Below are 15328 nucleotides of genomic sequence, written 5' to 3' on the forward strand. Positions count from 1 at the left end.
TGGTGATTAGCTGCTTTTGTGGGTATAATTTTGTTTTATAGGAATTAAATATATTTCACTGTTGTTGGTTTTTAAGGAAATTTGAAATTCACATTTTATTCTTTCTTATTCCAGCCAAAAGAAATTACCTGGTCCCCCTCTCGTGTTTTTCCTCCAGTGCGTGCATGCATGTTTTCATCTCATCTTACTGCTGTAACATTCCTAGCCGATCCAAGTGCAGGAGGGGGTTTGCCTCGTGGGACGTTCATCTATTCTACGTCACAGATACCTGTACAGGTACGATTCTGGCAGTAGTATTCAAAACAAACACTCTATTGTAGGAATCATAGCCACTGCATAGAGTGTACTGTAACAGGTAGAGGAAAATTAATGAATTGAAAACTGCATATTCAACTGAGGAAATAAAGTTAATATAAAAAGAAACTACTGAAAATATCAGAAACAAATTTAAACTTTCAACAGAATTCTGATAAATGTCTTCAACTGAAAATGTTATCTGTATTTCTATTTTCAAATTGTCCTTGAGTTGAGTTTTTTTGTGTGTGCCATACTCTGCCAGAGCCTCGGTGACCACTTTTCAAGTTGTTGTCTTGGAGGAAAGATTCTGTGAGTGGTCCCCGACGTCCTTCTCACAGTGCAGTTTTTTTTTTTACAAGGCCGAGTTGCGAGCTCGACACTCAACCCAGCACGGATGAAAGCGTGCCCGGGAGCTGGGTTCGAACTTAGGAACCTTCGTTCCGGAGTCCGGCGCTGATGTCACTGTGCCACCAGCTTGAGTATCTGCAGCATTTTCTATTATTTCAAAACTCTGGCATCCAAGTAGTTTGTTTCCAGACTTTAAATAGACGAAGAAGTAAAAACTAACTTATTGCAGGCTAGTCAACATCTGAACAGAAAAACATTTAGTACCTTGGAAGTGCCTTGCTTAGAATATGATCTCTGTTCCAGTTATAAATCTTGTCATAAGGTGTTGACTAATCTGTGAGTTTACAGGTATTTTCTGTTATTTCACATATTCCCAGAGCTTGTGGTGTTCTGATAATAGGCTATAGGAGGTAGAAATAGGCCATTTGGCCCATTGATCCTGCTGTGCCATTTCAACATGGCTGATCCAATTTTCTTCTCAGCCCAGAACTCCTGCCTTCTCTCTGTATCCCTTCATGCCCTGAATAATCAATAATCTATCAACTTCTGCCTTAAATATACATAGAGACTTGGCCTCCACAGCTGCCTGTGCCAAAGAATTCCACAGATTCTTCATTCCCTGGCTAAAGAAATTCCTCCTCATCTCCATTCTAATAGGGTGCCCCTCTATATTGAGGCTGTACCCTCTGTTCTTAGACTCTCACACCGAAGGAAACATCCTCTCCACATCCACTCTATTAAGGCCTTTCACTGTTCGATAGGTTTCATTTAGGGCACCCTTCATTCTTCTGAATTCTGGTGAATACAGGCCCAGTCCCATCAAACACTGTTCATATGACAAGCTATTCAATCCTGTAATATTTTCATGAACCACCTTTGAACCCACTCCAGTTTCAGCACATCCTTTCTAAAATAAGGGGAACAAACCTGCTCACAATACTCCAAGTAAGGCCTCACCAGTGCTTTATAAAGTTATATCCTTGCTTTTATATTCTAGTCCTCTTGAAATAAATGCTAACATTGCATTTACCTTCCTCACCTTGGACTCAACCTGCAAATTAACCTTTAGAGAATTCTGTACAAAGACTCCCAAGTTCCTTTGCACCTCAGATTTCTGTATTTTCTCTCCATTTAGAAAGCAGTCAACCATTTCTTCCACCAATGTGCATGTGTACTTCCCAACTTTGTGTTCCATGTCATTTCTTTACCCATTCTCCTAATCTGTCTAAATCCTTCTGTGGACTCTCTACTTCCTCAAAGCGACCTCCCCTACGCCTATCTTCATATCATCTGCAAATTTTGCAACAAAGCCATCAATTCCATCATCAAGATCATTGATATATAACATAAAAAGAATCTGTTCCAACACAGACCCCTGTGGAACACTGCTAGTCACCGTCAGCCAGCAGAACAGGCTCCCTCTATTCCCAATCTTTTCTGAAATACCATGGGCCCATAGCTTGTTAAGCAGCCTTGTGTGTGACACCTTGTCAAAGGCCTTCTGAAAATCCAAGTATGCAACATCAACCAATTCTCCTTTGTTTACCCTGCTTGCTGTTTCTTCTAAGAATTCCAACAGATTTGTCAGCCAAGATTTTCCCATGAGGAAACCATGCTGCCTGAGGCCTATTTTATCATGTGCCTTCCAAGTACCCTGAGTCCTCATCCTTAATAATAGACTCCAACATCTTCCCAGCCACTGAGGTCAGACTAACTGGCCTATAAGTTTCCTTTCTTCTGCCTCTGTCCCTTTTTGAAGAGTGGAGTGATGTTTGCAATTTATCAGACATCCAGAACCATTCCAGAATATAGTGATTCTTGCAAGATTATTTTTTAATGCCTCCATGATCTCCTCAGCTACTTCTTTCAGAACTCTGGGGTGAACACCATCTGGTCCAGGTGACTTAGCTACCTTCAGATCTTTCAGTTTCCCAAGAAGCTTTTCTCCAGAATGGTAACTTCACACACTTCATGCCCCCGACACCTAGAACTTCCACTATACTGTTAGTGTCTTCCACGGTGAAGACTGGTGCAAAATCCTTAATCAGTTTGTCCGCTATTTCATTGTCCCCCATTACTACCTCTCCAGCATCATTTCCACTCTTGTCTGTGTTTTGCACTTTACGTATCTGAAGAAACTTTTGGTATCCTCTTTAATACTGTTGGGTAGCTTACTTTTGTATTCCATCTTTACCTTCTCAATGACTTTCTTACTTGCCTTCTGTTGGTCTTTTAAAGCTTCCCTGTCCTTTATCTTCCCGCTAATTTTTGCTCTATTACATGCACTCTCTTTGGCTTTGTTAGCCACAGCTGTCATCTTTCCTTAAGAATACTTCTTCCTCTTTGGGATGTATATATCCTGCACCTTCCGATAATTTTTTTTTTTTACACAGTGGAATTTTCTCCAAGTTTCCCTTCAAAGTCCTGTTTATCTATTTCTTGTAAACTTTATCGTGATTTGGTTTGCTGGCTATCAGAATAAGGGTATTTGCTGCAGTTATTCATGTACCGAACTAATAAAGCACCCACATACCTGTGCAAAAATAAGCTGCTGAAGATATTCAGCAGGTTGGGCAGCATCTGTGAAGGGAAATAGACTGCCAATGTCTCAGAAATCTCTATTGCTGTTTCTCTGTGCTGCTGCTTGTAGAACAGCTACCTGCACTGGATTGCCATGATTCCTTTTCTAGAATCTCTTTCTCCCTACTTAGCATTGCTATTGTAAGAGTGACTTTCCCAAACAAAGGGGAGCCAACCATTTTAATTCCTATCTCCATCCCCGTTTTGACATATCAGTCCATGACCCCCTCTTTTGCCACAATGAGGCCTTTCTCAAATGGAGGAGCAACACCTAATATTTCATGTAGGTAACCTCCAACTTGATGGCATGAACAGTGATTTCACCTTCCAGAATTTTTTTTCCCTCCCTCTTCCCACTTCTTTTCCCCACTTTGGCCTCTTACTTCTTCTCCTCACCTGCTTATCACCTCACCTGGTGTCCTTCCTCTTTCCCTTTCTCCCATGGTCCATTCTCCTCACACATCAGATTCCTTCTTTTCCAGTCATTTATTTTTCCTACCATCAGGCTTCACCTATTAACTTCTAGCTATCCTGCTGTGTGGGCACGTGGCCAAGTGGTTAAGGCATTGGACTAGCGACCTGAAGGTCGTGAGTTCGAGCCCCAGCCAAGGGAACGTGTTGTGTCCTTGAGCAAGGCACTTAATCACAGATTGTTCTGCAACGACACTGGTGCCAAGCTGTATGCGTCCTAATGCCCTTCCCTTGGACAACATTGGTGTCGTGGAGAGGGGAGACTTGCAGCATGGGCAACTGCTGGTCTTCCATACAACCTTGCCCAGGCCTGCGCCCTGGAGAGTGAAGACTTTCCAGGCACAGATCCATGATCTCGCAAGACTAACGGATGCCTTTACTTATTCAAAACTGATTAAATGAGGTACATTTTTTTAAAGCTGCATCATATTGCTTAGAGTGTGCATGTTCTCTCTGTTGTTAAATGCATACAGCAGACTGGATAGCTTATGGTTGGTTGTTTTCTCTTAAGGCACCATCATTTTATTGGGAATTGGAAATTGTTTCGTATGGAGACACAGATGACGACAGTGGCCCCATTGTGTCTTTTGGATTTGCAACAGAAGCTGAGAAAAGGGATGGAGCTTGGACAAATCCAGTTGGAACCTGCCTCTTCCACAAGTATGTGCCTTTAAACTGTCAATTTACAGCTAATTGTTTGGAAAACGGGATGGTTTAACTTTAGTTTTACTTCCCTTTCTATCATTGATACTGGCGTTGGTAGATAATTTGATTAAATTTGGCTATTGCCACATTAAAATTTGAAATTAAAAAGTTAAGATAAACTGTTTTCATTTTAAGAATCTATTTGAATGGGCAATACTTTGTCCAAACAGGTAGTGGTTGAATACTTTCATCATTATTCAGTATTCCTCTTCTCATCTGTTTTTCATACCCTAACTTTTCTATGAGGTGCTCTTTCTCCTGTTTTGTCATAAATAAGTAGTTTTTATATTCATAGCACACATCAAGAAGTTTCTCAAGTCATTTGCTGAAAAGACTAAGTGATGGAAAGATGACTCACAGATGCATTGAAAGAAAAAAAGTATTCATGAGGCTTCTGCTTATGTTATTTTTTCTGGCTAAAATTCCATATTTGACATGTTGGAGTATTTTGGCCTCATTTCTGTTAGTTGAATCAATCTACTGCATATCAGTTTGTGAAACTGCTGCATTTTAGCAATGCAGAATCAGAATTGTTTCAGTGAACACTGGGTCTGTGCCATCTCTGTGTGAGTGCAATCCGTCCCGTTCCACTCCCCTGCTCTCCCCCCCTCTCAGCCTTGTAAATTCTGTCCTTTCAGAAACTTATCCCATTTGAATCCTCGTGTCACTTTTCATTCATATATCAAATTAGGCTGATTATGAGAAGTTCAAATGGGAAGTTAAACAGAAAATAAGGGTAGCAAACAGGAGAGCATAAGACCAGACTTTCGGCAGGTAAAAAGGGATGCAAAAATATTCTATATGCATGTAAACAGGGAAAGTGTTGTTAAAGGGACATTTAGAGACCTAGTTAGAAATAAATAAATGTATCTACAGTGGCATGCAAACGTTTGGGCACCCCTGGTCAAAATTTCTGTTACCGTGAATAGCTAAGCAAGTAAAAGATGACCTGATTTCCAAACGGCATAAGGTTAAAGATGACATATTTCTTTAACATTTTAAGCAAGATTTCCTTTTTATTTCCATCTTTTACAGTTTCAAAATAACAAAAAAGGAAAAGGGCCTGAAACAAAAGTTTGGGCACCTTGCATGGTCAGTACTTAGTAACACTCCCTTTGGCAAGTATCACAGCTTGTAAGCACTTTCTGTAGGCAGCTAAGAGTCTCTCAATTCTTGTTTGAGGGATTTTCGCCCATTCTTCATTGCAAAAGGCTTCTAGTTCTGTGAGATTCTTGGGCCGTCTTGCATGCACTGCTCTTTTGAGGTCTATCCACAGATTTTCGATGATGTTTAGTTTGGGCGACTGTGAGGGCCATGGCATACCTTCAGCTTGTGCCTCTTGAGGTAGTCCATTGTGGATTTTGAGGTGTGTTTAGGATCATTATCCTGTTGTAGAATCCATACTGTTTTCATCAGCTTTTTCACAGACGGTGTGTGTGATGTTTGCTTCCAGAATTTGCTGGTATTTAATTGAATTCAATCTTCCCTCTACCAGTGAAGTGTTCCCTGTGCCACTGGCTGCAACACAAGCCCAAAGCATGATCAATCCACCCCCCTGCTTAACAGTTGGAGAAGTGTTCTTTTCCTGAAATTCTGCACCCTTTTTTCTCCAAACATACCTTTGCTCATTGCAGCCAAAAAGTTCTATTTTAACTTTGTCAGTCCACAGGACTTGTTTCCAAAATGCAGCAGGCTTGTTGAGATGTGCCTTTGCAAACTTTTGACGCTGAATTTTGTGATGAGGACGTAAGAAAGGTTTTCTTCTGACGACTCTTACATGAAGGTCATATTTGCGCAGGTGTCGCTGCACAGTAGAACAGTGCACCACCACTCCAGAGTCTGCTAAATCTTCCTGAAGGTCTTTTGCACTCAAACGGGGGTTTTGATTTGCCTTTCTAGCAGTCCTACGAGCAGTTCTCTCGGAAAGTTTTCTTGGTCTTCCAGACCTCAACTTGACCTCCACCGTTCCTGTTAACTGCCATTTCTTAATTACATTACAAACTGAGGAAACAGCTACCTGAAAACGCTTTGCTATCTTCTTATAGCCTTCTCCTGCGTTGTGGGCGTCATTTATTTTAATTTTCAGAGTGCTAGGCAAAGCTGCTTAGAGGAGCTCATGGCTGCTGATTGTTGGGACAAAGTTTGAGGAGTCAGGGTATTTTTGAAGCTTTGAAATTTGCATCATCTGGCTTTTCCTAACAATGACTGTGAACAAGCCATAGCCCTAACAAGCTAATTAAGGTCTGAGACCTTGGTAAAAGTTATCTGAGAGCTCAAATCTCTTGGGGTGCCCAAACTTTTGCATGATGCTTCTTTCCTTTTTTTCACTCTAAAATTGTACAAAACAAAAATAATACACTAATCTTGCTTAAAATGTTGAAAAGAATGTTTCATCTTTAACTTTATGACTTTTGGAGATCAGTTCACCTTCTACTCACTTAACTATTCAGAATAACAGAAATTTTGACCGGGGTGCCCAAACTTCTGCATGCCACTGTAAATCTATATATATATATATATATATATAATTGCCTTTGATTACAGCGCATCGTTTTTCTCAGCACTCAACTTCTCCCCTTAATCAATATCGCTGTTTCCTTTCCTGAATAGCTGGTAACCAAGAATATTTAAAATCTAATCTTCTTTTCCAGTGAGGTTACTATTACTGGTACAATATTGTAATTCCAAATAATTGATCCTTAAATTAAATTTGATTCTTGCATTACCTTCCAGTACTCTTTCTTGATTTGTATTTGTCCACAGTTTATTCTGGTGCTATTTATTACTCCCAATTCTTTTTGTACTTTTTTCATTTATCATAGCAGCTTTCCATCCCAAATCCCATGACAATTATTTTAAACCTCCCCCAAAGAACAATATCAGCCTTCCCAGAAAGATGTTGGTCCTAGCTCTCTGAAGGTCTTATCCAGCCTGGAGTGGTTCTGGTACCCCAGGAATCTTAACTCTCTTCTCTTCTCCCCACCCCCATCCTGCACTATTTCATTAGCCATGTATCAGTGAGTAAAAAAGATTAAACAAATGCATTGTGCAAGCAGTATTCCAGAGATTACTATCTTTCAAACCCTGTTATTTAATTTCATTCTAATGTTCAAAAAATACTTTCCATCTGTATTTTGTATCTTTTGTTATTGGTACTGTTGTGGACTGTGACCTTCTGCTTGTTCTTTTCACCCTCCAGCATTTCCTGTGGTTGTTCAGTGACACCAGGAAAGCAAAATGCCTTCTGCAGCCACAGGAGTCTCTGTCCGCTTTTAAATCATAGAATCCCTTCTAACTGATGCTGTCTTCTCCCTCCCTTCTCCCACCCTGTACAATAGAATGACCCATGTTGCTTTGGTTGAAATGGGTGGAATAAACTCTTCTATTAGCATCCAGAATTTAAAACTGGTTAGAGAGTAGAGTACTCTCAGGACTCTTATTTTGCCTTTTTGTCCATCACCCATTCGATGTCTTCCTGCGGTATCAAAGTCTGGAGTAACCACTTAGGGAAATGCACTGGATCTCGTGGATGGACCACTGTGACACTGGAGGTTACTCAAGCTTCAGAAACTACAGCTTGGGCTCCTCCAGCTGATGATGCTTTCTGGTATTTTTTTTTTAATTCCTTGGCTCTTTAAATCTAATACATTTTTAAAATTACCCATGCTTTTCTTCATATGCATCTTTTAAACTCATCAGGGCCTATTTCCCATGTTCGTTTGGAAGGACTTGCTGTAAGTGCTATTTATAGAACAAGAAACTCCAGTGTGCTACTTTTCTATTTATGCAGCAATGGGAGAGCTGTGCATTACAATGGATCCAGTCTGCTGCAGTGGAAGAGTGTCCGATTAGATGTCACCCTGTCACCTGGTAAATGGCAACAATTTTTCACATTATTTAATTTTGATTACTATTATTAGTTTAATGTATTTCAAATTCAATCAACATTTCAGAACTGCTTCAGATTATCTTGACAGCTCCTAATTTCCTGGAATTTTAGATGGTGATTGTTTGAATTCCACTGCTCACCCCATCAGAATTTTGAAAGACATGCAAATGAAAACTTCAGTATGTTAATAGTATGCAAACGGCATTGTGCCTTGAAAAAGTATTCAGCCACAACCCTTTGTTCACATAAATGAGTATTACCACCAGGGATTGTGATCAATTTAACTGAGAATTTTAACTTGTGAATCACGTGCTGCTTTTTTCACTGCAGACCCAAAAAGACAGACAGTTGTAAAGCATGAAAAAAAATCCCTCAAAAACTGAAATGTCAGCAGTTCAAAAGTATTCATCCCCCTTTGCTCACTACTTAGTTGAACCATCTCATGCAGCTATTACAGCCAGTAGCTTTTGGATGTCTTAATTAGCTTAATAGAGCAAGGTTTGCCTATTCCAACTTGGAAAGTTGCTCAAGCTGCAGCAGGTTAGTTGGGGAGTGGCGATTACAGCAAACCTGAGGTCTTGCTGGAGATGTTAGATCAGGGCAAGGTCAGGACTCTGATTGGACCCCTCAAGGACATAAATTGTCTTCATTTGAAGCCACTCCATAGTTGCTCTGGATCATTATCCTGCTGAAAGATTAACTCCCTCCCTATTTTAAAGCCCAATTTATACTTCTGTGTCAAATGTATGCCATAGGTATCGCGTACCCTATGCCGTAGGGTGACATGCACCTCCCCAAAAAAGTAACTCATACGTCATGGCGACGCAGACCGCAACAACTGTGATTGGTCCGCTTGGTAGCATCGCATTTCCTTCTACGCATTACCAGTTGCTTTTCTCTGCCATGTCTGTACACTGATGCGAAATAAATGGTTGGAGACGATGAACCAAATTGTCAAATCTACCTGCCGACATCCGAAAATATTTGAAATGCATTTCCTCGTCCACATCTCTCATGAAGAAACTCAACACAGTGGCATAGAAATCCCACCTCCAACTAGCGTTTTGGCGGTGAGTTGCAGAGCGACGCAGACGCAACTACGCATGCTCGCTGCGGCATAGGGGTACGCAAAAGTATAAATCAGGGCTACGGCATAGCACGTACGCACAAATATAAATCAGGCTTAAGCTTCCTGGCAGAGGTGAGCAGGTTTTTATTCAGGATCTCTCTGTATTTAGCAACATTGATCTTCCCATCAATTCTGTCCAGATTTCCAGACCCTGCTGCTGAAAAGCATCCCCATAGCATGATGTTACCTCCCGCCATATTTTACAGTAAGGATGGTGCTACAGTACCTGGCTGATGCACAATATTAGATTTATGCCTCATGTACCACCTAGTGTTGAGGCCAAAAAGTTCCACTTGAGTCTCATCCAGCCATAAGACGTACTTCCACATCTTTACAGTATCTTCTAAGTGGCGCTTTGGACAGCCTTTAAGGGCAACGATATGGCTTTTTTGAAGCCATGGCTTCTTCCTTGCCACTCTTTTGTTGTAAGGTCTCAGAGCAGTGGTCCCCAACCTCCGGGCCGCGGACCGATACTGATCCGCGAAGCATGCAGGGGTGGAGCGATAGCCAGAACCCACCCAGCACATCTTTAAGAAAAAAGCGGAAATAAACAAGCTAATTAATTAGGTGCTGCCTGGCATGTAAATGTTGGCCCAGATCAGAGGTGATATAAGGTAATATATTGCACCTGAGGAAAGTTAGCATATTTCGTGACTTAGAGGCACTAATGACTAGGATGTACATTAATAGTAACAGATACCTTGTTAAGAAGTTGTGGTTTTATGTAGATACTGAATGATCACAAGCAGGTGTTTTCTGTTGTTTGTAAGGTTTTCTGAAACCTAACATCATTCATCCAGCTGGTTGAGAAAGCACTCACGTGTTTCTAATTCCAATGTGTTATTATATTGAATAAACAGCCATCCTTACTCAATTCCTTCTGGAGCCACCAGTGATTTATATTTGGGGCCGGATTTTCATTTATGGTGTAACAAAACAGAAAAGCAAAGGAGCTCTGTGCAACCCCACCATATGCTATGTTCCAATGACTAAAAATATCTGTTAGCCATTATACTTTGCTTTCTGTCACTAAATCAATTTTGATCCAACTTGCAGATTGCATTGATCACACAGAATCTGTAAAAAGAAAAAAAACTACATATAAGTGTAGCCAATGTTGAGCACGTCAAACATTGACTTCATCTGCAGCTGCCTCAAAAGGAATTAATCAAGTTGATCAGAGTTAACTTTAAACAGTTATTGATTAATCTGTGTCTTTCCAAGTAATAGATGCTGTCCCTCTGCAGTTTGCTTAGTAGCTTTCAGTAAATTACTGAATTTATCCTTTTTAAACAATTTAGTGCACTAATGGCCTTTCTGTTCTGCACCTTTGGCCAAGGGCATTGGAAATTAAGGTTAACTCTCCCCTTCCCCCTCCCTTTTACTTCTCTTAAAAGGATGAGATAGCTTAATTCCAACCTGATAATTTATCTGTTTTCAAAGATGTTGCATGATACTTCCTTTTTCAAGGTTTTTATCCCTTCCAATATTTCCCAAACCACCACAGGTAAACTGGCTATATTGTAGCTTCTCTTTTGGTTTGATGTCAGTAAACATTCATTAAGAACCATATCCATCTTTCCCATCTCTCCATACATTAACTTTTTGGGTCTTAGCAAGCCATGTTCTTGTTTTCTAATTTTCAAAATAATTTCCTGTGAAATTTGCCTTCATATTGGTAGTCTGCCTTTCTCTGCCATCAATTCATCTCATTTGATAATACAGGAATCATATCATCGCTTCTCAAAGCTGCAGTTTTGTTTTGAAACCAATCTTGTGAAACACATTAGGACTTTCCTTCCAGCATCTTTGTCATTCTCTTCTTTGCCTCCTTTTTTTTTGTAATATAATTTTTATTGAATTTTCAAAAGGAATATATGAAAAAATAGAATCTACCCTCCCCCCTCCCCTTAACCCTCCCCCCTCCCATATAAAGTCCTACCTAAAAAGAAAGAAAGAAAAAAGAAAGAAAGGAAGGAAGAAAAGAACTGCCTGGGTATTGGAAGGTTTCCACATGCTCCATGGGATTCAAAATAAATTTGGTATAATTATTTGTTACTTTCCCCAAGTGACCAAAGTCTTTATCGGAGCACTTAAATATGCCATCCTATCTTTTGTAAATAAGGGCGCCAAATATTCAAAAATGTTACATATTTGTCTCTTAAATTATAAGTAATTTTTTCAAGTAGAATAGAACTAGCCATTTCATTATTCCAACGATACGAATCAGATTTCCAAGTAACTGCTATAGTCTTCTTAGCTACTGCCAATGCAATTTTTATAAATTCTTTCTGATATTTATTCAATTTAAGTTTCGATTTTATCCCTTCAATATCACCTAATAGAAATAATACAGGGTTATGTGGAAGTTGAGTTCCAGTAATTTGTTCCAATAAGATTCTTAAATTTATCCAAAAGGGTTGAATTTTAAAACAAGACCAAGTAGAATATAAAAAAAAGTACCAATTTCTTGATTACACCGAAAGCATTTATCAGATAGATTTGAATTTAATCTGTTTATTTTTTGTGGTGTAATATATAATTGGTGTAAAAAATTATGTTGTACTAATCTAAGTCGAACATTTATTGTATTTGTCATACTGCCAAGACAAAGTCTTGACCAATTTGTTTCATCAATATTAATATTCAGATCTGTTTCCCATTTTTGCTTTGACTTATGGGTTCCTTGTTTAATTGTCTGTTCTTGAATCAAATTATACATACAAGAAATAATTTTTTTAATTTTCCTTTTTTGTATTAAAATTTCAATTTCATTAGGTTTTGGCAAAAACATTGTTTGACCCAGCTTACCTTTTAAGTAAGCCCTTAATTGAAAGTAACAAAAGAAAGTATTATTAGATATTTTATACTTATCCTTTAATTGTTCAATGACATCAATGTACCTCGTTCAAAACAATCTCCTATAAATTTAATCCCTTTTTGGTACCAATTATATAAAAATTGATTGTCCATTGTAAAAGGAATAAGTCTGTTTTGGAACAAAGGCCTCCTTGCTAATAGAGATTTCTGTGTTTCATTATCAACATTTATCTTATTCCATAGATCAATCAAATGCGTTAATATAGGAGATTCTTTCTTTTCCCGTATCAATTTAGATTCCCATTTATATATAAAATCTTCAGGTCTATTTTCTCCTGTCTTGTCTAGTTTTATTTTAATCCATGCTGGTTTTCGATCATCGAAGAAAGATGCAATAAATCTAAGTTGATTTGCTTTATAATAGTTTTTAAAGTTTGGAAGTTGTAACCCTCCTAACGCAAATTTACATGTCAATTTTTCCAATGATATTCTTGACATTTTACCTTTCCAAAGAAATTTTCTCACACATTTATTTAACTCTTGAAAAAATTTCTGTGGCAATTGTATTGGTAATGTTTGAAACAAATACTGTAATCTAGGAAATATATTCATTTTTATAACATTGACTCTACCTACTAATGTTATTGGTAATATCATCCATTTGTCAAGATCTTCTTGAATTTTTTTCAATAGTGGTAAATAATTAAATTTATATAAATTCTTTACATCATTATCAAGTCTTATACCTAAATACTTTATACCATTTACCGGCCATCTAAATTGGGTTACTAATCGACATTGACTATAGTCTCCTTTAGTAAGAGGTAAAATTTCACTTTTATCCCAATTTATTTTGTAACCTGATACCTTCCCATATTCATCCAATCTAAAAGATAATTTATGTAACGAATGTTGTGGGTTTGTTAAATAGATCAAAACATTATCGGTAAAAAGATTAATTTTATATTCCTCCTGATTAACTCTAAAACCCATAATATCGGGATCAATTCTAATTAGTTCTGCTAGTGGCTCTATCGCCAATACAAATAAAGCAGGTGATAGTGGACAACCTTGTCTAGTTGACCTTTTTAACTGGAATGGTGTTGAAATTTGAGAGTTTGTCACTACTTTAGCTTTAGGGTTAGAATTTAAAGTTTTAATCCAATTTATAAAAGATGTTCCTAACCCATATTTTTCTAGTACTTTAAATAAAAAATCCCATTCTAATCTATCAAATGCTTTTTCTGCATCCAAAGCTACTACTATACTCTTCTCATCCCTTTTTTGTGCCAAATGAATTATACTGAGTAGCCGGGTTACATTATCTGCCAATTGTCTATTTTTAATAAATCCTGTTTGATCCATATGTATTAATTTTGGTAAATATTTAGATAATCTATTCGATAAAATTTTTGCTATTATTTTATAATCCGTATTCAATAAAGAAATAGGCCTGTATGATGTTGGTTTCATAGGATCTCTGTCTTTTTTTGGCAATACTATTACAATTGCTGTTGAAAAAGATTCTGGAAGTTTATGTATTTTTTCTGCTTGATGTATTAGTTCCATAAAAAGAGGAAATAATAAATCTTTAAATTTTTTATAAAATTCAGGTGGAAAACCATCTTCTCCTGGAGATTTATTACTTTGGAGTGATCCTAAAGCTTCTTCAACTTCTTTTAATGTAAAAGGCATATCTAATCCCTTCTGTTCTTCCAAATTCAATTTTGGAAGAGAAACTTGTGATAAAAACCTTTCTATCTCATTAACATCATTTTGGGATTCTGACTGATATAATTCAGAATAGAAATTTTTAAAGGTTTCATTTATTTCAAGAGGTTTATAAGATATTTTATTTGCCCTTGTTCTAATTGCATTTATTGTTTTGGAAGCTTGTTCTGTTTTCAACTGCCAGGCAAGAATTTTATGTGCTCTCTCACCTAACTCATAATATCTTTGTTTAGTTCTTATAATTGCTTTTTCCGTTCTGTATGTCTGAAGCGTATTGTATTGTAACTTCTTATTGACAAGTTGTTGTCGTTTTTCTTCTGACATATATCTTTGAGATTCTTTTTCTAATTTTGTAATCTCTTTTTCCAATTGATCTAGTTCTGCCATATATTCTTTCTTAATTTTAGACGTATAACTTATTATCTGGCCCCTAAGATATGCTTTCATCGCATCCCATAATATAAATTTATCATCCACTGAATGAAAATTTGTATACAAAAAAAATTGAATCTGTTTTTTCATAAAATCACAGAAATCTTGATGTTTTAATAATGTTGAATTAAATCTCCATCTATAAGCCACTTCTTCCTTATCAGCCATTATTATTGTCATTAATAAAGGGGAATGATCTGATAATATTCTTGCTTTATATTCCATATTTTTCACTCTGTGTTGAATATGCATTGATAATAGAAACAAATCTATCCTTGAAAAAGTTTTATGTCTATGGGAGTAGAACGAATAGTCTCTTTAGGATTGATTCTTCTCCATATATCAATCAGATTTAAATCCTTCATCAATGATAAAGTTAAATTTACTACCTTCGATTTTATAACAGCCTTGGTTGATCTATCTAAGACTGGGTCTAAGCAAAAATTAAAATCTCCTCCAATTAATATCTTTTCATGCGCATCCGCCAAATTCAGAAAAGCTTCTTGTATGAATTTTGCATCATTTTCGTTTGGTGCATAAATATTCATAAAAGTCCATAGTTCAGAAAAAAGTTGACAATGTATAATCACATATCTCCCCGCAGAATCAGTTATTACATTTTGTATTCTAATTGGTAACGTTTTATTGATCAAAATTGCTACTCCCCTCGCTTTTGAATTAAATGAAGCCGCAACAACACTACCCACCCAATCTCTCTTTAGTTTCTGATGTTCTGTTTCTGTTAGGTGCGTTTCCTGTAAAAAAGCTAAATCTATCTTCATTTTTTTAATATGTGTTAAGATTCTTTTTCTTTTCACTGGTCCATTAAGCCCGTTAACATTAAAACTCAAAAAATTCAATAAATTAGTCATTATTCTTAACAAAGTTACTCCAATCTAAAACATTATTTATCTTCTCAACTCTCA

General features: G+C 37.4%; 1 protein-coding gene across 11 annotated transcripts in view; it reads left to right on the forward strand.

Annotated features, from left to right (window-relative positions):
* LOC140190944 (probable E3 ubiquitin-protein ligase HECTD4) overlaps nt 1-15328 on the forward strand; it is a 292655-nt gene that overhangs the window by 195404 nt on the left and 81923 nt on the right. For all 11 annotated transcript variants that reach the window (XM_072247927.1, XM_072247930.1, XM_072247924.1 and 8 more), the window contains 3 exons: nt 115-276; nt 4208-4356; nt 8192-8271. In XM_072247927.1, coding sequence (XP_072104028.1) covers nt 115-276; nt 4208-4356; nt 8192-8271 — 391 coding nt within the window. The remainder of the gene's footprint in view (nt 1-114; nt 277-4207; nt 4357-8191; nt 8272-15328) is intronic.

The sequence above is a fragment of the Mobula birostris genome, chromosome 31 (assembly GCF_030028105.1).
Source record: "Mobula birostris isolate sMobBir1 chromosome 31, sMobBir1.hap1, whole genome shotgun sequence".
Classification (NCBI taxonomy): domain Eukaryota; kingdom Metazoa; phylum Chordata; class Chondrichthyes; order Myliobatiformes; family Myliobatidae; genus Mobula; species Mobula birostris.